At 52.7% G+C, this 23,203-nt stretch overlaps 7 protein-coding genes across 7 annotated transcripts; 4 read left to right on the forward strand and 3 right to left on the reverse strand.

The window, feature by feature from the left end:
• Positions 1-1,538: 1,538 nt before the first annotated feature.
• Positions 1,539-4,120, forward strand: J4E83_007246 (uncharacterized protein; the record flags this gene model as incomplete). Its single annotated transcript, XM_049334151.1, has 3 exons — positions 1,539-1,679; positions 1,732-3,097; positions 3,150-4,120. The coding sequence occupies 3 exons, from the start codon at positions 1,539-1,541 to the stop codon at positions 4,118-4,120; spliced, it is 2,478 nt and encodes an 825-aa protein (XP_049186493.1).
• A 4,012-nt stretch (positions 4,121-8,132) lies between these two features.
• On the reverse strand, positions 8,133-8,939 carry J4E83_007247 (uncharacterized protein; the record flags this gene model as incomplete). The annotated part of the gene is made up of 1 exon (XM_049334152.1): positions 8,133-8,939. The coding sequence occupies one exon, from the start codon at positions 8,937-8,939 to the stop codon at positions 8,133-8,135; it is 807 nt and encodes a 268-aa protein (XP_049186494.1).
• Positions 8,940-12,995: 4,056 nt separating this feature from the next.
• J4E83_007248 (uncharacterized protein) lies at positions 12,996-15,835 on the forward strand (the record flags this gene model as incomplete). The annotated part of the gene is made up of 2 exons (XM_049334153.1): positions 12,996-13,279; positions 13,339-15,835. The coding sequence occupies 2 exons, from the start codon at positions 12,996-12,998 to the stop codon at positions 15,833-15,835; spliced, it is 2,781 nt and encodes a 926-aa protein (XP_049186495.1).
• An 877-nt stretch (positions 15,836-16,712) lies between these two features.
• Positions 16,713-17,748, reverse strand: J4E83_007249 (uncharacterized protein; the record flags this gene model as incomplete). Its single annotated transcript, XM_049334154.1, has 2 exons — positions 16,713-17,111; positions 17,164-17,748. The coding sequence occupies 2 exons, from the start codon at positions 17,746-17,748 to the stop codon at positions 16,713-16,715; spliced, it is 984 nt and encodes a 327-aa protein (XP_049186496.1).
• A 44-nt stretch (positions 17,749-17,792) lies between these two features.
• On the forward strand, positions 17,793-21,403 carry J4E83_007250 (uncharacterized protein; the record flags this gene model as incomplete). Its single annotated transcript, XM_049334155.1, has 4 exons — positions 17,793-17,824; positions 18,184-18,883; positions 18,938-19,166; positions 19,218-21,403. The coding sequence occupies 4 exons, from the start codon at positions 17,793-17,795 to the stop codon at positions 21,401-21,403; spliced, it is 3,147 nt and encodes a 1,048-aa protein (XP_049186497.1).
• A 340-nt stretch (positions 21,404-21,743) lies between these two features.
• J4E83_007251 (uncharacterized protein) lies at positions 21,744-22,125 on the reverse strand (the record flags this gene model as incomplete). The annotated part of the gene is made up of 3 exons (XM_049334156.1): positions 21,744-21,805; positions 21,878-22,016; positions 22,123-22,125. 3 exons carry the CDS (start codon positions 22,123-22,125, stop codon positions 21,744-21,746), a joined length of 204 nt encoding a protein of 67 aa, XP_049186498.1.
• Positions 22,126-22,589: 464 nt separating this feature from the next.
• Positions 22,590-23,172, forward strand: J4E83_007252 (uncharacterized protein; the record flags this gene model as incomplete). Its single annotated transcript, XM_049334157.1, has 2 exons — positions 22,590-22,757; positions 22,819-23,172. The coding sequence occupies 2 exons, from the start codon at positions 22,590-22,592 to the stop codon at positions 23,170-23,172; spliced, it is 522 nt and encodes a 173-aa protein (XP_049186499.1).
• Positions 23,173-23,203: the final 31 nt, after the last annotated feature.

Raw genomic sequence — 23,203 nt, forward strand, 5'->3', positions numbered from 1 at the left:
TTATATATAAGTTTTTATATTAATAATATTTTTATTTATATTAATAATAAGTCTACTATTAAGCTATTAAAGAATTCTAAGTTCTATTAATATAGTAAATATATTAATATTTATTACTATTTTCTTTATAAATATATTTATAATAGTAATATTACTATTATATAAATTAGTAGTAAAGTAAATTTAGCTAATATACTTATAAAAGTATTAAACTTTATAAAGTTTAATACTATTTATAGTACTTTAAGTATTTTTTATTATATAAATAGCGTATATTCTAAGTTAGAATTTAGAGAGGCTATTAGTTAAGCATTTATATACGTAATTTACTTATTTACTATATATTTACTTACTAGCGTTACCTCTTTACTATATATACTAGAGGTTTCTCTCTCTATATAGATTATTAATACATTGTACACTTCTCTCTGTTCTACAGGTATAGCTCTTCTGCGGTGCCCGGCCGTAGTAAGGCATAGTAGATGTAGTTGGTAGTGTAGTGTAAAGGTGCTTTTGCAAAAAGAAGAAATTATAGTAGGTACAAGAGAGATAGTAGCGAGCGCGCGTCCAGATAAACCCTCTCTCTCCACTTGCAACCAGTAACGCCTGCGGACCCAGAGAGAGTACCGACAGCGAAGTTTCGCGATCACCGTTGGTGCTTATCAATAAGGCACGTGTTCACGCGTCTCCCGAGGTCCAACCGCAAGAGGAATAGACTCCTTATGTTGAGATATCCGACCTTGGAAGGAACGTGGTTTGCAGTCCTGGTTAGACTGCTTCCGCTACCATTGAGCACACATACCGATTTCCAATTCGAATGACTCCAAATGACACTTCTCGGGGTGCTTCTAGACAGCCTCCGTTGTAGCGAACCACTTCGCTGTATCAAATAACTAGTCTTAAGGTCTGCTTTCGTTTTGAGCGAGTGCTGTGGTAGCAATAACCATAACGAGGATCTTCCTACAAAGTGCACGAATGAACTGTATCTTCTTAGGAAGGAAATGGAAAAGAACAGCCAGCCTGCGTCATCGCATACAGCAGTCAGTTTAGGCTTCAAAAGATGCTGTAGCAGGTGCATTCGAGCAATCTGCAACTACAGCTGTAGTCCTCACAGTCATGTATCATCTTGTCCAGTACTCATACGACCCTTCTTTTGCTAGTCAAACCTGCCCATTGCCGGATGGGAAGTATTTGCAGGTATCCGCTCTGTGACACGTCATCTGTCCAATGAACTGTACCTAGTTGGAACCGCCGTCGAGTTTTTGTACTCATTCACAGTAGATAGTATATGATCACGAGACAGAATTGTGTCCACAGCAGCGAATAGAAGCTGTTATATGCATGCGGTGAGTGATATGCGGTGAGTAAGTCTTCAGAAAACGAGGCGGGTAACGGACCGGGGTGAAGCTTGTATGAGTCGCGTGGCTTGGGCGGCTAGCGTGCGCATCATGACATCGCCAGCACCACCCTCCGTCCTCCTGTTAAACACGACCCTCAACGTCGATTTTGTTGATGGCGACTCACGAGAGCACCTGGCAATGATCAAAGGCAACGGTACTTGCGGGAATGGCACCAGCGACCCCAACGACCCTTACGGCACGCACCGGCCGCAGCGCGCTTTCCACCTCCAAGTCTCCCTCTCCGCCGCGCTCGGCCTAGTGGCTTTCCTGGCCTTTTGCGTGCGTACTCGCAGTTCTATCTTCCGACCTACCTGCTGACTGGTTGTATTAGTTCCTCCGCCCACGATGGAAAGGCCTCTACTCTGCACGCAAGAAGCAGAACGACCTCGCGACATCGCTGCCCGACCTTCCCGATAGCTTTTTCGGCTGGGTTTTACCGTTATGGAGGATCACCGACGAGCAGGTGCTCGCCTCAGCCGGTCTCGACGCCTACGTATACCTCGCTTTCTTCAAGATGGCTATCAAGTTCCTGCTTGTCACGCTGTTCTTTGCGCTAGCCGTCATCAAGCCAGTCCACGACACACACCAGGACAAGGAGGGAAAGAAGTCTTCGATTGACAAGAAGCCCAGTCCTGAGCGCATTGAAATACGAAGTACACTTTCGACATTTGCCTCCGGCTACGAACAATACACCGACTATCTGTGGATGTATCTTGTATTCGTGTACCTCTTCACCGCCCTCATAATGTACCTGATCGTTTCGGAAACGAGGAGGATCATCGATGTCCGGCAAGAGTATCTGGGAAGCCAGACGACCATCACCGACCGGACCATCAGATTATCTGGTATCCCTGTCGACCTACGGTCTGAGGACAAGATTAAGGACTTCATTATGGATCTCGGCATCGGGAAAGTCGAAAGCGTGACCCTTTGCAGAAACTGGAAAGAGCTCGACAACAAGGTCGTCGAAAGACAAGCTGTCTTGCGGAAGTTGGAAGAGGCCTGGACTGTCCATCTTGGAAGTCGAAGTGTAGAACGAAGCTTGGAAACTCTTCCAGTCGTCCAGCCACATCCGCCACAACATGCTGAGAGCAGCGGCAATGAGGAGAGCGAGACCAGCCGCTTTCTGAGCGACGCAGAACGAGACCCTGGCCACATCAGCCCTTATGCGCAGCAGCGCCCGACAGCGAAGATCTGGTACGGCCGTTTCAAGCTGAGATATAAGAGAGTAGATGCCATTGACTACTACGAAGAGAAACTGCGCAGACTCGACGACGAGATTCGTGCGCTACGCAAGAAAGAATTCGAACCGACTCCGTTGGCGTTTGTGACTATGGACAGCGTCGCAAGTGCGCAAATGGCCATCCAGGCTGTCCTCGACCCTTCGCCACTACAGCTTTTAGCCCACACAAGTCCGGCACCGCAGGACGTGGTTTGGTCCAACACATATTTGTCTCGCGGCCAAAGAATGTTTCGATCTTGGTCGATTACAATCGCTATTGGTATCTTGAGCATCTTCTGGACAGTCCTGTTCGTACCTATCGCCGGTGCTTTGAACACGTGCTCCATTCAAGAGGTACTACCCGGTCTGGCAAATCTGCTGCACGAGCACCCCAACCTCGAGGTTCTTTTCAACAATCAGCTCCCCACGTTGGCAGTCTCTCTGATCAACGTACTTGTACCTTTTTTGTACGATTGTAAGTGTGCCAGCCGTCAACAGTCAATGTCTGTCATGCTAACACTCTTTAGGGCTTGCCAACAAGCAAGGGATGATCTCACAGGGCGATGTTGAGCTGTCAGTAATTTCGAAGAACTTCTTCTTCGTCTTCTTCAACTTCTTCATTCTCTTCACCATACTGGGGACTGCTTCCGGTTTCCTGGCGATGCTTGAACGCTTCGCTGAGAAGCTTACAAGTGCTACGCAAATTGCATACGCCTTGGCTACATCGCTCTCTAATCTACTCGGATTTTACACCAACTTCATCATCCTTCAAGGATTTGGATTGTTTCCATTCCGACTTTTGGAGTTTGGTGCCCTTTCTCTGTACCCGGTCTATCTGATTGGCGCCAAGACTCCAAGAGATTACGCCGAACTGGTACAACCACCGGTCTTCAGTTACGGGTTCTTCTTGCCGCAAACCATCTTGATCTTCATCATCTGTATCGTCTACAGTGTGTTGCAAGACTCATGGATGGTTCTGCTCACTGGCTTGGCCTATTTTATGATTGGTCACTTTGTGCACAAGTATCAACTCTTGTATGCAATGGAGCACAGACAACACTCGACTGGAAAAGGCTGGACAATGATGTGTGACCGCGTTCTCGTCGGTGTCGTACTGTTCCAAATCACTGTGGCTGGTCAACTGGCTCTGAAGAAGGCGTTCAAACGGGCCGTCATGGTAGCGCCGCTCGTAGTCTGCACACTGTGGTTCCTTGTTGTGTTTGCGCGCACTTATCGGCCACTGATGAAGTTCATCGCTTTACGGAGCCTGCGAAGTCCGGAACAATCGGAGCTTGGACGCGACGTTCAAGAAGAAGCGGTTGCCAACGGGCAAGCAGGCAGACTTACACTAGACGAAGCCCGTGAACGTGGCCTGCGGTTCCAGAACCCTAGTATCATCATGCCTTTGGATGACGTATGGCTACTACAGAAACATGGAAGGCCTCAGAACGGATCTCATGGATCTGGGACCGATGATGCCAATGGCAGCTGGGAATAGCCCACGCGCACTTTCCTCGACAAGTTTAGGGATGTTCCTTCTTGTATGCATCGGACATCCTTACCACCTTGTATAGTCGTCGTTCTTTCCTGGTTTGTGTTTGTTGATACCCACTACCGCAATGAATTTGGTTATGTTCTTACCCCGTTATACCTCACGTTCTTCACCCACTCACCGCAGGCACTTCTGCCGCGATACCCATACCACGCCACGCATTCTTTCGTCATTCGAAAGGAGTCACATCCTCTGAACTGGCTAACACTCTTCTGGTCTTCTTCCTGGTCATTATTATCAGCAACTCACCTTGAACCAACGGTGCACCTCCATCACGGGGGTGCTTCAATCACGTCTTCTCAGATATACCTTTCGCGTGGGGTGGCGGAAACCAAGTCCGAATCAGCGCTTCTTATCATCCAACTCGAACCTCTTCGGGTAGCCTCGTTCTCGGGATCGCCGACCACGCGCATACTGTCTCTCACTCCGCCCCGTTCCCGCCGCGAACAAATGTCTCACGCAATGGACTACGCAATGACGACCCCACTCTTGGCTGACGCAACCCTATCGCAGACGAAGCCATTGGACGAAGCTACCCCTAACAATACAAGCAAAGCGCAATCGCCAGCTCCAAGACGCTCCGAAGTACTTCGCCATGTCTTCCCTCGACCTTCACGAACCCGTATCCCTCATAGTCGCAAGACCCTACCCCGGGTTTCCAAAGCCGACCGTCCCAATACTGCTCTCGCATCCCGTCTACAATCTAGGCCGCGAGTGGCCTTCCACAGATACATCACTTCGCTTTTCGGTAGCGCCGCAGATCGTAATGTGATAGCAGAGAGTCCAGAAGCAAGATCGCGAGCATCTAGCTTTGGGTCCAGGCCAGGGTCCTCGTTATACGGCTCAGTACCCAGCCTAGACATGGTCTCGCCTGCCACGTTCATGTTCAGCGGACCAAGCCTCCGCTCCGTAGGGTCTTACAGCGACTCATTGTCTCGCCTTCCCAGTCTCGCAGAAACTAATAGCGACATACAACTACTGCGACGAGCACGGACCGACTCTTTCTCAATGCTCGACAGTGCCAGCGTTATTGAGGATACAATCCTGGAGCCTGGTACCGATCAAGGCATCACTCGAACTGTGACTGATGTTCTACTCGGCGTTCGCACACCGTCGGAAGAAGATGAAAGCCCTTTTGTCATCGCGCTTGAGGACGGCTCTCCATTCTTTACTCCTGCACAAGGTCATGCTACATGCAGTAATACCAATCTTGTTGGGCACGCACCTACGTCTCCGGTTCGTACTTTTGCTACGCTCCTCTCACCGTACCTGGATACGGCTGCATGGAAGGCGTTGAGGCTGACAAATCGTGCTTGGTATCTCGCCTTGAGCGTGGCAGCACCACCAACCTTTCCTAGCTCATATCACCTTCCAGTTGAGATTCTTCAGCACGTATACGATTACCTCGGCCCAAAATACTTCAATGCCGTACGCCATACGTGCCGACACTGGATGCGGGCAAGTCTCGATAAGAAACTGCTCAATGCAATGCTAAGCAGAGGTGGTTGGCTGATTAGCACTGAAAATACTACTTCCACAGCGCATAGTGCCGCTTTCCGTCCTATTGTGACCGCTGCCTCGCATAGCGAAGAATGGTCACTGAGTCGATACCTTGCTCGGCAGTGTGCTTTGTCATCTGGATGGAGCGGCAACGGACTGGATAACAGAGCTGCTATCGTGGAACGCTCTGACATTGACTTCACTGAGCTAGCCAATGGGTATGCTAGCGGGTTGGTATTCTCCACAAGTCTCTGCGGTCGGTTCGTATGTGTCGCACGAGAAACCCTAATCTACATCTACGACCTCGAGAGTGGGCTTCCGGTGCCCATTACCAGCGTCGTATGCCCAAGAAGGGTCATTGAAATGAGCATGGACGTCTCCTCTGGGCGACACGCTATCGCTGCGCTTCTCGAAGGACGCATGGGCCTGGTTTGTGAGCTGCACTATGGACGCACAGTCGGAGGCAACGGTTCCGTCGATGTACATGTTGATGTTGATGGGCCGGAGAAGGGTGTCACCACATCTGCGTCTATCCAGACTAGCTGTATCAATGACTATGAGGCTGGTATGAGTCTTCAGGGACGCAACACGGCTCGAATGCATCGTCCATTCGTCCAAGAGCGAGATCCCACAACCTTCGATACGATTGGCGTACGGTCGAACAACCAGCGCATCAACCTCCACAATACGGACGATCATCAAACCCACGATCAACACTTCGTCAATCACGCATGGAACCTCAATATTTCCGGACCCTCACGAAGGCCTTCTGCCCATGGGCTTTGCACCTTCGAGTCATGTGTTCACACCGTCCCTGTCGAAAGGGGAACCACGACGATATACCGCCATCTCTGTGCCGAAGACGATCCACCACGCAGTGTCTCTATCTGCCCGCAACGTCGCTGCGTCGCCTTTGGATGTTCAGCAGGTATTGAATTGCATTGGATTGATGCGCTCACAGGACAGAGTTTGAGTCGTTAGTTCCCGCTCACAGCGCCGAGTAAGTACACGTCTCTTGGGTTTACCATGCGCCTAACATCTAGCAGGCGATCACCTGTACTTTCTTTCGCCACGACCAGGCTTCGAATCTGCCAAGAAGCTCCGTCTTATTTCCAGTGCAGCACATCCAGAAGATCGGCCTGCCATCAGCCGGAAATTCTTCGGCCGGCCCACCATGGCGTCGTTTTGGGGTTCATTCGGGTTTGAATCTGCGACGCATCGTCCAGGTTCACCTAGTTGTGATCACTATCATGCGCTTCCGCTAAGTGACGGGTATCACGTCCTGTTTATCGACCCTGTCAACGGCCTATTGACACTAGGCTGCGACGCACCTCTTGGCGGACCTACGAAGCTTCTTCGAAAGATCACGTTCACTCCGCCAGAACAGAACGCTGTACCAAGGCTGTATAGTGCGGCTGCGGATTTGTCGCAGGGAGTCCGCGCCATCGTGGCTTACGGCGACACTCTGCTATTGTACAGCGTTCCTCCAGACGTCATTCGTCTATCGCAGATGGAGCAAAACGCTAAGAGCTGGGATGCCTACAATGCCTCTACGGCAGTCTCACTGGGACATAAGAGGAACCATTGGCTAAACTAGTGGGATGAGCCATTTCCTTCTGATCAACCAAGACAACGCGACGGTGAGGATATCAGCTCCATATGGCCACTCACTATCAGCGGCACCGAGATTGCAAGGTTGACAGCCGTCTGTGAGCTTGCAATACTGACCCAACCTGAAGTACTGATCTGGGCATTCACACATACCTCTAAGTGCAAAACTTGGCGTCTACACAACTACGTTAATCCTGTTCTCGTTGAAAAGAGACTCTTCTGCAGAAACGGAATCATACACGGCGCTCCTTCCATCGACGGGTCCGGGGATGTCGTCATGACAGACGCGCCACAAGCTCCACATGTCAGCGAATCCATCAACCATCACGTTGTGCGAGACGAGACGGAGACAGTTCAAGCAGAGAGGTCACTTCTTGGCGGATTCGATGGCAATGCATCTGGTGTATTGAAGAGAGTACCGAAAGCACTGGCCGTGGAGAATGATGAGTGGGTGGATTACCTGGACGTAAGAGGTTGTGCAGAGGCTTGGTATGATGCTGATGGAGATGTGGTGATGTGGTATGGGGATTGAAGACTGATGGAGTTTCAAAGGGGAAAATGTGCGCACACGTTGAACATGGCGAGAGTAGTGGTAAGGATGATTGAGGAGTGAGCCCTCTGTTGGGCTCGGGATTATTCCTAGCATAACCTATGACCTAAAAACCCCTATAGCATAACAAAGACCTTTCAGGAGTGCAATAGTAATACTAAGCTGTGATACGGCTGAAGTTCCCTTTTGCTCTGATCACATGGTTCTCACATCCATCGAAGATTCAACCTCATCCTGCTCATTGCCCAAGCCCCTGACCCTCATATGCCCACACACGCACATCAATGCCTCCAAAACCTACATGCACGCCTTCCCACCACAACTTGAAAGCGTATGCACGTACCTCAACTTCCCCCCTTCAACCCTAAACTCATGACTATCCGGCAACCCATCAGCCCCAACCTGCCCTGCCACACCTCCAAAATCCATGATAATATCCACAGTCCCATACTCCTCGTCGATAACATATTGCCTGTTTACCAGAGGTACACCGCTCGGAACACCGACATCGCATCTGTCTGTCGCCTCACCCTTACCCGTATACGCACCGCCTTCGAGGCGAGCGCACGGCGAGCCCCAGGGCACTGTGACGCTTTTGTTGTTGAAGAGGTCACAGTAGGCATCTCCTGCTGCTTTGATGACAGCTCGCGTATCGCGGTTGGCGGCGGGGATGGGATCCCACTTCTCGCGCGTGGCCCAGTAGTATGTGCCTGTGACGTTGAAGAGCCAGTCTCCTTTGCTTGTCCAGATGGTGTCGATTTGCGAGACTTTTGTGCTGTTGTCGAGACGGAGTTGCGTTGCGATTACATACGGCGCGGCGGTATTGGTGACAATAAACTCAGTGAATGCAGCGCATTGAGTTGTGTCGTGTTGGGCTCGGGCATGGTCGATCTTCATGGGCTTGGAGAGGATGCCAGTTTTGATGTCGACGCTCTTCCGGTTTTCGGTGTATGCGACGGTGCTAGAAAGAGAAGGGAAGGTTGTTTGTCCTGCAGTTTGAGCGACGAGGAACTCGTCTGTGATAGATTTGAGGGCTTCGCGGGTACATGCTGCGAAGATATGTGTTGCAAAGGCAACGACCACGGTAGCGATGAGGCTGCGCATTATTGCAAGTAGGTGCGGCTGATATGAAGTCTACTTTACTTCAATGGTTCAACATGTTGATTTGACTCTTTTTATGACTATCAGCTGAAGTTCAGACCTATCTGGCTATGGATGGGGCCTTCTCTCCGGTCAGTTGAAACGGTATATGAGGCTAATATGCCCAGGTTCGGCAGTTAACGATCCATGCATGAGCGCAATATCCGTCCATCTTCCAAATTGCGGAGAGAGGGGATGCATTGCGGGTCTTCTGTAATGTGATGGGATGAAGTGGGGGAACAAGACAATTGAATACTGCCTCCAGTATCCATATGATGACGGTTGGAGTACCGTGTATGGATGAGCCACTGACTGTGTGCTGTCCCACCAGCACAGTTCCGGGCGTCATAGTACTTCTCAAAAACAGGTGCACCTTATACAAGAAAAAAGCTGAACAGGCTTAGAGCCTACATCGACGTCAGGCCACCTGCTTTGCAGATTTCTATGTTAATGTAGGCTGCAGACCTGTTCAGTCTTTTCCTAGGTTGACGTGGGTGTATCCTCCCAAAGAATATCGTACACCTCGTTGCGGAGCTCGGGCGGAATATCGAGGAACCCAGCCGGCATGCTGCGCGGAAGCTGACCAGGCTTTGTTTTTCCTACGTTCTGATGAGGCCTGATTGCTGGTATTGCCGCCGATGTAAGAGGAAAGTCGTGGAGTAGCGCCAGTGAAGTGTGGGGGTCGGACTACCAGACGAGAAGAAGCAATTGCAGTGTTGGGGTTAGAGTGAACGTTCCAAGGTTGTCACTGTTTACGCAGTTGCGTCATTGGACCCTCCCGAGCGTCCATGCGCTTCGGTGAGTCCGCGGTAGCCTTGGTGCAGACATTTGGGAAGCTGCACTCAGTCGTAGCGCGCCTGCCCTTAGAGCACACTCAAGCTACCTGTCTTCACCAGCACGTTTTCTCCTAGTGCCACCCATACTCTTTCTCAGCGACAGATCTTCTCCGATATGTAAAAACCTGATCCCACCTGCTCATCTCGATCGACGTAACGGCGCGTGAGCTCTTAGCATTACCCTGCGTCAAAACTAAAGTACCGCAGGTATGATTAGTACGGCATCTACACAGTCGCCTTGTGTGCGCCCATTCGAGCAGAAGAATGCTGTCGTTTTCCGATACACGGCCGTTACATTCACCAGACCTGTCAGATGCGACCATGGTCCTAGCCCAGACATACGCCGCTATCGAGTCTCATGACCGTACGTAGAGACGTCTCTTGCATAAGTGTTCTGTCCCGTCTCCACACGGTACCGGGCGGATGGCAACAGACTAGAAGCGGAAGACAAAGCAAACTAGGTGAAGCCGACAGCAAAGAAGCAAAATGCCCGAGACTCGCTACAAAGTTGACGCGGTCATAACAGAAGACTATCGAGGATGTAACGGTCTCGCCGAAATTCCTTCATTGGACCTTCCGGAATCCTGTTGCGACGTCTTGGCATTGAGGATGCTAAGACAAGGAGTCGTGATAGCAATGTGGATAAAGCGAAATTGAAAAGCCGGCAGGTCCTGCTTGCTACTTACCGCGCGAGTTCAGAAACAAGGCACCGACAATGAACACTTTGTACAGTTAACAAAAAGTCCTGTCACCAGCTGGGAACACATGCGATATGAGCGAATGCCAACCAATTTGGGTCGGCTGATCTCCAGGAGCCGAGCTGACAGTGAGAGCCGAGCGCAGATCGATCGAACGTGTTGAGACGCATGTAGGGTGAGGCTAGCTGACCGACCCCCAGATCTCCCGTAACGATTACGCGTTCGCAGGCGGGGTGAACAGAACGTTGAAATTGAAGCAAACGAGAGGTTGGAATTAATGAGGGGCGGGAGAGCTAAAAGAGACGGCGTCATGTCCCGCAGTAATGCTGCAGCGCTTCGTCGAACACGACTCTAGGGTGCAAGCCAACAGCGAGCGCCCGGGAAGCTGGCGAGCCGCGTTCAGCCCATGCAGCTGCAGAAGCGCAGCAAATCGTACGATTGGAACAAGAAAAACTCTCTCGACGAGACGCGTTACAGACCCGGCAACAGCTCGGAGTGCTTTGCCTCAAAAAAGGGCCGCAAAATAATGGTAATCATGACGTGCTGCCAGAGGGGTGGAGAGAGGTGGTCGCAGTTCACGAACTGAACGCTTCCCTCCAGATCAGCGAGGTTGGTATTGGCTTGCATGCGTGTAGCCATAAGGAGAAATATGCAGTAGCGGCCTGCCCGGCAGCGTCTGTGCTCTCATCATGGCAACATTGGCAAGCCACCAGCAGCCTCCTGAGATCGATCTGGGAGGGAAATCATCCAAAGCAATTTGTGCGCCCAACAACAAATGCGCGCAGTGAATGTGAAGTGTAAACAGGCTTTCTTCTCTTAGCTAGATATCGTTAAGACGGGAATCCAGCAGGGTTTAGAGCAAGCGCGCGGGCTTGGGCGATGTTTTCGCACCGGGTAGCGAGCCTGCAGGCAGCTGCATGTTAGGCACGAGCAAGAGAAGTGCCCGGGCGGCGAAGCGTCTCGTCTTGCAGAAGTGTCATCTCGGAGTCTGCAGGCTGAATGGAGCATCACATATCCTGGCGTGCAGTTTTCACAAGCAACGACAGCCCTGGCTTGTGGCTCGACTCACAGCCATTCAAGCTTCCACGGTGCCTATGGAACAGGGCCGCTAGACAGATGTGGGCTGGTTGTAATTTTGGCTCGACGGTATCGCGCCGACCGCGGGCATGGTCCGAGAGGGTCCGTTATGCTGTGGAGCAGTGTAATACGAAGGGTCTTGTGTCCAGGGCCGAAACACCAGGCGCAGTGAGAATTTGCACATGGCAAGTGTTGATGACGTCGACCGGACTGCGCGTCGATACTGTCGATCAGGCGTTGTTATCAGGTAGCGAGCAACGAGCGTGCGGCCCTGGAAAGACCATGGTTGATGAGTTCTCTTGGCCTAGCCATCTAATTTTGGCATGAGGGTCCCGGACATGGATGGTGGTCGGACTAGGAGGCTACACTACTGTACCAGCACCCTCGACCAGCAGTTTGCAGCCGTCGACTCAACAGGTAGTAGGGCTTATGTGTGAAGCTGCACGGCAGCCTCGCAGCTACGTGCAAGACAGCATGAATCGTACCAGCGTTTGGCGCGCCGTGGGCAAACTTCAATGGCCGTCAAGACGCAATTGTACATGGCAAAACCCAACATGGCAGTTCATGGCCGCTCGATTTGGCGCTATGCCTACTGCGGGCGGATGCCATTGGTTCGGTACCTAGGCAGATGCAGGCCCGGCCGAGCGAGAGGGCAGTGGGCAGTCGAGTGAAGATGATGGGACGGCGCACTCCTGACTACGCTTTGTGCCATCCGTGCGCGCCCTTATACTCGTTCATGATCCCGCCGTTTTCTCCGCGCGTGCCCTCCGACTACATCATCGCGTCTCCGCCGTCTGCAATTAGACATTGTCACTCGTTGAACAGGTGCTGCTGCTGCTACCCGCCTCGTGTCTGGTAAGTCGCACACCCAACCCACCCAACTCCCGGGCCCCGGAAGGATTGAGCAACGCCGCACTCGAAACCAACAAGCGGCCCAGGCGATGCGCTGGAAAGTGGCAGAGGCGCATCTTGCCACGACGAGCTTTCCTGCCCCCGCGTGCTGCAAGCGAATCCCTCGAGGCGCATAATATTATCAATACGCGGCTAGATCGACACGGCCCTGACGTTGAAACGCGGTAATACGAAGTTGCCCTCAACGACGCTCCCGACTCAGCTCTCACAGCAACACCCGCCGCGCCCGCTCACCTCATCTCTCGACACTGCGCCAGCACCCTGCATCGCCAGTGGCACGCAAATCAGAGCTAATACCAGACGTTTAGATCAAGTCGTCCATTCGTTACCTGCCCATCCCCACGTTTGGCTCCTTCCTGACCGCACCCGTCGCTCCTTCCTCGACCACAACCGCCACACATCGCCCGTCTTGGAGTATATGATAGCGCATCTCACATCAGAATAGGCCGCCCGAGGCATTGGTCGCTTCTCGTACTTGGAAACCACAACTCATCAACATGGGCAAGCCAGGCCTAGGGATATTCACCGCCCGTCGGAAGTCTCAGGGCAATGTGTTCGACGAAGTCGACATCGCAACGAGCCCAGTCACCACAACTGCACCCGCTGATTCTGGTGCCTTCCGGGTGCTGAGCAAGACGGAAGTAGAAAAGGCAAAAGAGCAGCGCAAGACACAGGAAAAAGAGAGATCATCAAAGTTTCCTCGCTTCAGCGGCTTCAGCCATCCTGGCAGCAAAAATCGCAACCAGTCCGTTGACGATGAGTCTCCAGGATCGTCAAAACGGTAAGCTTCGTATCCACTAGTCATAGCGTCGGCCGGACTGACCCTTTAATTAGCGACAGCAAGTCAAGCAGTGGGACTCAATTTTCCAATTCGAGACCCTACGCCAATGGCCAACATGGCTCCACCTCTACACTTCCTTCTTCCACCGACACCAGCTCCGACGACAACCTTTTTACTAATATCCCTCGACCGGCCGTCTCACAACACAACAGCTCTCCGGCTCCGTCGTCGGTGAGCGCTTTCCGCAAGAATCTTCCCTCATTGCCCAAGTCAAGCTCCGGCGTCTCCTCATACAAGGATCTGTCAGGGACAGGGTGGAGTGGCAGAAATCGCGCCATGACCACATCCAGCTACGCGAGCACTGCAGTCCCGCCCAAGCTCGAGGGGGATCTGAACTTCGGCGGCTTTGAGGACGACATGTTTGGCCATTTAAGCCGCAAGGAATCTCCCGAAATTCAACGAGAGACCGCAGGACGCTCACTGCTTTCGGAGAAGCGCACGTTCCAAGCAGAACCCATCAAGATTCTACCGCCCACTGGCATTGAACCGCCAATGAAGAGCTGGGACAGTCGCAACTCTACCGACAACCTCATGACTTCTCCGAACTCAGACAACGACTCGCCGCCGCCGCCGCCGCCTCCCCACAAATACTCATCGTATGCGCCAGTCGCCTCAGAAAGCCCTACCTTCCAACCAGCACCTACTTTCGAAGATGCAGATGCACAGTTCGTACGCAAATCATATACCGACAGGAAGTCATATCGTGAAAGCTCTCCGGAACAACAGCTCAACTCCACCTCAACGTCGTCTGCCAATTCCTACCAGACCCCCTATTCATCTCGATCAGCCACTGTTTCGAGCACGACCACGAACACAACCCCCAAAGCTTCCCTCGCTCGGACGGCCTCTCCATACAATGACGCTGAGGACGAAGACTTATTCGCGCCGTCAAAGCCTGCTCCCAAGCAACAAATCACGACAGCAAAGAAATCTGCCGCAGTAGCCTCAGACAGCAACACTGCATCCGTCCCTGGTACAGCGGCTGGTAGGAGAGTAATGTCGCAGGCCGAATTCAGGGAATACCAAAAGAAGCAAATGAACAAGCCACCACCTGAGGAAAGCTCCGACGACGAAGACTACGAAGACGAGGAGGATGCTATCAAAAGAAGAGAGGAAGAAGAGCTCATGAGACGCAAGAATCAGCAGATGCACTTTGCCCGCGAGGCTATGCGACGGTCTACCACAGCTCCTGGGGGTCTTGCAGAGCCGGGAGCAGATCACATGGGCTTCCCGTCGGAAACTTCCATGAAGGCCGAAGAATGGGAAGATGAGGATGTACCGCTGGGTATCCTCGCCCAACACGGCTTCCCAAGTCAAGCTCGCAACAGATTCCCCAGTCAACCGACGAACTCGATGCCTTCCTACATACCCGATCGCCCGGCCTCAGCAGGTGCCATGAGTCAACGCGGCATGGGCCAAGGCAATCTGCCTGCTTTCGCGAGACATTTGCCCCAGGATCCGTACAACTCCTCTTTCATTGGAGGAGGCTTGGTCCGGCCGACGAACCGAGAGTCCATGGGCTTCAATGGCTTTGCGCGTGGTCCTGGATCAGTCGCAGGCGGCTCGATTGCTGGAGACATGGGCATGGGCCCTAACATGATGTATCAAGATGCTGGTATGTCGCAGCCTTCGCTCGTGGACCAGATCCAGATGAGGGATATGACCAAGCAAAAGTACATGGGCGGTGCCTCGGCAAAAAAGCCCCAGGGAGGGCCTTTCACTGGTGTTCTCGGACAGCAAATGAACACGAACGGTCAGCCTCAGAACCCGATGCGGATGTCGCACATGCCCATGATGAACGGCATGAACCCCATGATGAACCCCATGATGGGTGGGCAAATGCAGGGAATGGGCATGGGACAGATGGGATACCCAATGCAGCAAGGGAACGACTACATGCAGCAGATGCAGCAGATGCAACAAATGCAGCAGATGATCGCCATGCAGCAAATGCAGCTACAGATGATGCAGCAGCAGCCCCAACAAGATCCCCGGATGTCGATGGCGATGCCCAACCCCGGCTACGCGGGTAGCACGATGGGCAGTACAATGGGAGGCGGGGGTTTCCTCAATGTACCGAACGGACAAAACCGACCGATGTCTTTCATGTCAGGCAACGGAAACCAACCACAGCAGCGCGCCATGTCGTTCATGGGCCCGAATCCAGGGTACACTCCCTCCATCGCCCCATCCGAGCGTTCTAACATTGGTCTGTCTGCTAGGTACCGACCTGTCGTCAACCACTCCGACGCCGTCTCCAACGGCACCTCGATGACACTCCAAGCCTCGGGCGGCGGCGCAAACCAGGCTAGGACCAGCACCATCAAGGGCATCTTGAAGAAGGGTAGCCCCGGCCCGCAAATGATGGCCCCCGCTGAGACGGACGACGCGGACGAAGACTGGGGCAAGATGGCTGCACGCAAGAACAAGCACTCCAAGGGCAAGGAGAACAACAGCTCCGGCCTTGAAGATCTCACTCGCGGTCTCAACATCTAGGTGTTGTTACGCACATTCGCGACGCATACACGAACCTTTTTCTCATCGCACCTACAAACGCATTACATTAGAAACGCCCGCGTACAACGGATATCATGGTTCCAGGGAAAGAAAAACAACAAGAAGAAACGAGTCCCGTTAATTGTTCTTTCCTCCTCCTCCATTCCACCACCACCACTTTCTTGAAGATATATGGAAGCGATTTAAAATGGCCCATGGCCGAGATTCTTGTATTTCTCTTTTTCATCTACCGGCATTTACAGGTGGCGTTTTTGTTGTTTCTGTTGAACCGAAGGAAAACATACATGTTGCAACAACTCTAGGCGTTGTTTTACCTTTTTCTTCTTATTCTTTTCTTACTTCTTCTTCGTTTCGGCTCCGCTAGGCTGTCTTATCTAGCATCTGGCATCGACGGCAGATTTATCCACATTAGGGCATTTGTGGTGTGGGGTAAATTGGGAAACGATCCATCTATCTTTGTTCTTCTGATCTGCATGAAAGGGTCTGGTGTTGTTTTTTCGGAGCGTCGAACCTGGTCAGGGACGAAGATGGCGGGAAAGGGCATACGAGGGAATTGAACTTGAGAGGGAGCTGACGGGCTTCTTCTCGTAATAATAATTATGGATATATACCCTTTGCTAAGCGTCTTTGTATGCACAATCTTCACTCCATCCCTGGCTACAAAAGTGCACTCGTGAATGTTCTCGGTGTTTGCATTATGATTTGTTGATGATTGATTAATAAGTCACTTGGAATGGTATCTAGCAACTGTGCTGGAAACACTTTGTCCAGGAACGTATTCCACGTGTCTACACCAAAGACGCCCAAAACGCCCCGTTTCATGACCATTTCAGTCACTTGCTGCGGATGCAGTCCCTCACCGCTCCGTCTTGCCGTCTCTGTCTAACAGCTCCCGCGCCGCGATAATCTCGGCCTCGTCGTAGCCTTGCCAGGCCTTCTTTCCTGACTTGTATTGCCTTATGATTTCTGCGAGCTTGTTTGTAGCGATTTCCTCGAGCTTCTTGACGGTTTGGGCGTTGGGGACAGGGACGTCATCGTCTTCTTGTGTGTTGCGCTTGGCTGCTGAGTCGGAGTCGGAGAGTATGGCATTGAGCTTTGTGGTGAGGAGCTTGAGGCCGTAGTAGCCGCGGAGGTAGGCGTCGTTGAGCTCGACGGAGCGGCAGAAGTGCTTTAGTGAGAGGGCGAGGGAGTTGAGGTTGGGTGGGTTGTTGGAGGCTGTGGAGAGGTAGTGTAGGGTCGCAATGTGTGCGTGAGCCTGGGCGCGGGTTAGTACACGTATGGCATCGTCGGAGCACTGTGGTACTCACACTCCATGCATTCGGCGTGATGAGCAGAACCTCCTCTGCGCAGTATATCGCCTGTCCCCACGCTGCCTGGCTCGCATACAGCTCGCTCGCCTCGGCCCATGCCTCGGAGTCGGTGGGGCTGTTCTTCAGGAGCACGGCCACGGCGGTGATGGCATCGGCGGTCCTGCCCAGCGCCTTGAGCACGGCAACCCTCCGCTTCCGGATGCTCATGTTGGTGGGGTCGTCGCGGAGTATCTTCTCATACGCCTCGAACACTTTCTCCAGCTCGGCGTCTGACCGGGCCGTTGCTTCGTTGTAGATGCCGCGCAATGTGATGATGCGCTCGTTGTGGTCGCCGAATCGGGCCTCGAGGCGCTGCAGAATTGACAGGGCGGCATTCTCGTCGCCGGTGCGGAGTGTCGACAGGAAGAGGTTCTCGTGGATGGTCCATGTTTCGGGTGTCTCGCGGGAGAAGAGCAGCGAGAGGGGCCACGGGAGCGTCGACGTTGGTGTTGTGGAGAGGACGAGGGGGGCTTTTTGGGACAGGGCGAGGGCGGTGGGCGGTGGTATTTGCGCGGGTGGAGAGAGGAGGTTGGCTTGTGTCATGCTGGCGGCTGCGGGCGTCGACTTTAGGTGTCGGGTGCGTGTCAATGGCGACAGAGTTTCTGGAGAAGCATGTCGAGTTAGGTAAGCTGATGGGGATGCCTGTCCCAAGCTTCCGCCGGCGAAACTAGCGGGCGTTCGGTAGTGGAGCCTCTGGACTCCAGGTGCACGTCAACAGCCTCGACCCGACAAGCAGTCGCTTTCCCTGCAGACGACCGACTAGAGCCCGCTTTCATGTCGCCAAACACGCCCGCCATGACGACCGCCTCCCAATGATGATGCCTAGTCGCCCACCACCTTCACCCTCACGCTGCACACCTACCCCTCCTCGCGCGCTTGCACTCCTCGACACACGACTGCGTGACGCTGCCTGAGCCACGCCAAAATGCAATGCTCACCAAATCTCCAATACAAGTGTCGTGACTAACAGTCCCCTAGGTTCGAGAAATCTCTCTTCGACCTCATTCGGGGCCTCCGAAACCACAAAGGCAGCGAGCGCGAGTACATCGCCGAGAGCATAAAAGAATGTCGCAAGGAAATACGGACCAACGACATGGACCTCAAGGCGACGGCCCTCATGAAGCTCACGTACCTCGAGATGTTCGGCCACGACATGTCTTGGGCCAGCTTCAACGTCCTCGAGGTCATGTCAAGCTCCAAGTTCAAGCAGAAGCGCACGGGTTACCTAGCCGCAGTACAGAGCTTCCGACGGGATACCGAAGTCCTCGTGCTCGCCGAGAACCAGCTCAAGAAGGACATTATGAGCTCGAGTCCCCAGTACATCGCCCTCCCGCTAGGCGCGATACCACACGTCATAAACCCGAGCATGGCCAACTCGGTCCTCTCCGACCTAATACCGCGCCTGACGCATTCGCACGCAATGGTCCGGAAGAAGACCGTCGTAACACTATACCGGCTGGCCCTTGTGTATCCAGAGACACTGCGACCCGCATGGCCTAAGATCAAGGAGCGCTTGTTAGATGACAATGAGGATGCGAGCGTCACAGCGGCAATCGTCAATGTCGTGTGCGAGCTGGGATGGCGGAGACCACAGGATTTCCTACCGCTTGCACCGAGACTATTTGATCTCTTGGTAGAAGGAGGCAACAACTGGATGGCCATTAAGCTCATCAAACTTGTAAGCACTGAGCTCAGAGGACATGACACCAGAACTTGAACTGACCTGCCTTAGTTTGCAACATTAACCCCATTAGAACCTCGACTCATCAAGAAACTGCTACCTCCGTTGACCAAGATTATACGGGAGACGTCTGCTATGTCGTTACTTTACGAATGTATCAGTGGTATCATCCAGGGTGGTATCCTAGAAGCCGTAGAAGGCACTGCGGAAGGTGAGGAGGTAGCAAAGCTATGTGTTGGCAAACTACGCGGCATGATGATCATAGAGGGAGATGCAAACTGTAAGCTAATATACACTGTTATTCAACGTTTGGCTTCTCATCAATCTGCAGTAAAATATGTCGCACTACTCGCGTTCGAGAAGATCGTCACCTCACATCCATACTTGGTTTCCCAGCAGCAAGACGTCATCCTCGAATGCATAGACGACCCCGATATCTCGATACGAATGCGTGCTTTGGATCTGGTGGTTGGCATGGTCAATGCAGACAACCTTACAGCGATTGTTGGACGGCTGATGCGACAGCTACGAAATGCACCAATTGCCTCAGCGGCGAGCGATCCCAACAACGACAGAGGTAGGCTGACTGGCATATCACCTTATGGTGACGACGACTCCGACGCAGAAGAGAATCTGCCTCAGCACGAACAGAAATCCGACCAGCCGCCGCCACTGCCAGACGACTACAGGATAAGCGTCATTCGGAGGATCCTGGAGATGTGCTCACGCGATACTTATAGCAACATTGCCGACTTCGAATGGTACATTGATGTACTTACTCAGCTAGTCAGGGTATCACCAGCAACAAAAGCAACCTCGGTTATGGAAGAGGAGGAAGAAATAGAACATTCAGACGACATTGGTGGTGGCATCGGACACGAACTACAGAACGTTGCCATTCGGGTGAAGAGTGTTCGATCGGAAGCTATAGATGCCGCACAATCGCTCGTGCTCGTTGATCGGAGAGACCAGATGTTCCCAGCATCCGGAAACGGCGGCCAAGGTGTACTGGAATACGCTGGCTGGCTAGTTGGAGAGTACGCCAACTACCTCACTCGCCCGGAGCCAGTCATGACCTCTCTGCTACACCCATCTTCTCTCCAACTATCTTCGAGGACGCTCGCTGTATATCTGCAAGCGATACCCAAGGTCTTCTCTAGCATGGCTGGAAACGATCAAGTCTCATGGACTCCAGAGCGCAAAACGCTCATGTCCCTTCTCATGGCACGTATTATCCACTTTTTAGAGCCGCTCTCCACACACCCTAGTCTGGAAGTCCAGGAACGGGCAGTTGAGTACCTTGAACTCATGCGTCTCGCTGCAGAAGCTGCATCAGGCACAGCTGCTAGCGCGGACCAGGACGCATTCACCGATCCACCTCTACTACTTACCCAAGCTATACCTGCCCTCTTTTCTGGCGCTGAGCTTAACCCGGTCGCTCCTGGTGCTCAACGCAAGGTTCCTTTACCTGAAGATCTGGATCTGGATACACCAATCAACCCCAACCTACAGCATTTGCTCTACACAGCTGATGCAGAAGGCTTTGAGACAGAGGAAGATGATGTATATGCGGCTTATTCGGAGCCTGCAGCCGCGTACTCAGAGCCTCCTGCTGTTGCTACACCGGCTGCGGATCGCCTAGATGCCCCGCATAAAGAACCCACATCATACCAAAACGCAGCGGAGGATGAATATCTGGACGCTGATATCATTGCGCGTCGGAAAGCTGAAAGAAAAGAACGCTACAAAGATGATCCGTTCTACATCGACCCCGAAGCGGATAAGGGCAGCGGCGCAGTCACACCACTGAGTAGGATAGTGCGAGATGGCAACAGGGAGAACAACGAGCTCGATATCGATTCGATCCCAATTATGGAGCTCAACCTAGACAGCAAAGGGTCATCGTCTGAACATCTACCGCGATCGCGGAGTCCGCGCAAGCCTGTGCGCAAAGTCGACATCATGGGCGATGAGACACTTGGACCTGCTGTACCAGACGCTTCGAGAGATGACATCGCGCAACCACGTCCAGGGAAGACGAAGAAATCACTGTTGCAGGTGGACAGCTCCGGTCTTGGGTCATTGAGCTTGGATGACGAAGGCACATCAAATCGCAAGCTCACTCAACTCGAAGTTGAAAGGAAAGCTCAGGAGGACGCGGAGATGAAGAAGGCGCTCCAGGAAGTCGAGCGACTACGGCTTGAGATGCAGCGAGCGAGCGAGAGACTACACGTCAAAGAAGAAGTCGCAGTCAAGAAAAAGAAGAGAAAGGTCAGAAAGGTTGCTGTGGAAGGAGACGAGCCAGCCGAAACACCTCCGCCGGAAGCGGAAGTTGGTGAAGAGGAAAAAGCAGCGCCTATCAAGAAAAAGAAAAAGAAGAAGGTCAAACCTGAGGGCCAAGACGAGAACGCAGCTGAAGGCGCAGCTGAGGGCGAGGAAGAAGGCAAAGTCAAGAAGAAGAAAAAGAAGAGGCGGACTGTGGTCATGGATGAGGGTGCAGATGCACCTGAGGAATAGTAGTCCAAGTACGCCGCGGATGGGGTCTTTGGTCTTGGAGAAATGTGATATCAAATGCCCAATGGTATTTTGCTACCACAAAATCGGCTATACCAAGTCCCCTTGATGCCGCAATGGTGCCTCTATAACGCCGTATGCCCTATATAGTTGACGCAAGAAAGTGGCCTCAAAGCCAAGTTGCTCCTCCAAGATGTCCCCAACTTCTCCCTTGTATCCGCTCTCGCAGCATACATGTATGCATTGTGTTGTTTCCCCACGTTTGTAGAATCGAAATCGAAGTAGAGGTCCAAGTCGTATTCGTCCGGTAATCGATCGCATCGCGTCGCATGACCCCAGCTTTCTAAAAGAAGAGCTTAAGGACCTCGAAGAGCAGACCGCCGACTAGTATGAAAGCAAGAACAACTGTGGGAATACTAGTCAGTACATGTCCTCACAAGATCTAACAATGTAGACCACGGGGCGAGAAGAACGTACTGATCCAGAACCTGCTAATGGGGCTCTTCTGAGGCGCCCTCTTCTTGACCACGGGCTCCGTTGACTCGGGCTTGCCCATCTTCTTCTCCTGCGCCTTGGCGAAACGCATGTTTGCCTGGCGTTGTTGTGGTGTTTGCGCCTGTAGGATTGGTGGCCATGGTTAGCTGCCTATTCCATCTGTGGTATGAATGCGACAAAAGGAGGGAGAGCCGCTCCATTGCGCCGCGAAGGGGATGGTGTCGTACCATTATGATGTGTGTTTGTGTACGTGGAACGAGGTAGATGGCTGTAAATCGCGCGGTCCAGGAAGGGTTTCGGGAAAAAGGAAGCGAGCGTCTAGTGTCTGGTAAGAGGGGAGAAGAGAAGCGGAAATGAGGGTTCAAGTTGTATGGTGAACGTGTTCCCTTTGGAAAGTGCATCGCGTGGGTCTGTGCGGCGGCGCTAGGGTACCGGCATTAGCTGAATACGCGGAGATAGTGGACGGAGGTTTATACCGTTTTCTGTCGGGAGGCACTTTTGTCGCATCTGCGCTTCTTTGCACGTGGAGAGCTCTACCACCGTCGGCGCAATAATCTGTGTCGCATATTCGCAAACAACCCAACGTTATACTTTTCGTTCTTCGACACCTCCCCTCCCGCAATACCTGGCGACCACGCAGCGGCGACCGAACGAGCTCAGAAGCGGGGACAAAAGTTGGCAGCTTTACGACACCATGAATCACATCAGAGCAACACGGTCGATATGGAGTAGAAGCGCGATACCCAAGCGCATAGGCCAGACATCCCGAAGAACATACGCAGCCGAAGCACCAGCACCGCATCCCCCCAGCTCGCCGCCAAACCCAAACTCAGCACCGCCGCCAAAAGAGCCATCGCGGGTAGTACGTCATACCCCAACAACCACCCTCCCTCTACCCTCCATACTAACAAAATCCCTCACAGGGCGCATACTACGGCACCTTCGGCTCGCCCCTCCTAAAATGCTTCCTCGGCGCCCTCTTCACATACCAACTCACCTACTACCTGTGGTACAAACTCGAAGCCATCGAAGAGACACACGACACAAAAGCCGAGATACGCGATTTGCAGGAGGAGCTGCGGCAGGCGATTGAGAAACAGCGGTGGATGGCGCAGCAGAAGTGGGGGCAGGCTACTGAGGCGATGGAGAGGGAGAGGGAGGAGTTTGGACAGGCGGTTGATGCGGTTGTGGAGGAGGTTAGGGAGGGGGCTGATGAGGTGGGGAAGGGGACGAGGGCTGTGGGGAGAGTTGCTAGAGGGGGTTGGTGGCCTTGGTGAGGGTGGGAATTTTGGTGCGTGGATGCTGATG

Source organism: Alternaria metachromatica, assembly GCF_023757995.1.
Source record: "Alternaria metachromatica strain BMP 0045 chromosome Unknown scaffold_18, whole genome shotgun sequence".
NCBI classification, from domain to species: domain Eukaryota; kingdom Fungi; phylum Ascomycota; class Dothideomycetes; order Pleosporales; family Pleosporaceae; genus Alternaria; species Alternaria metachromatica.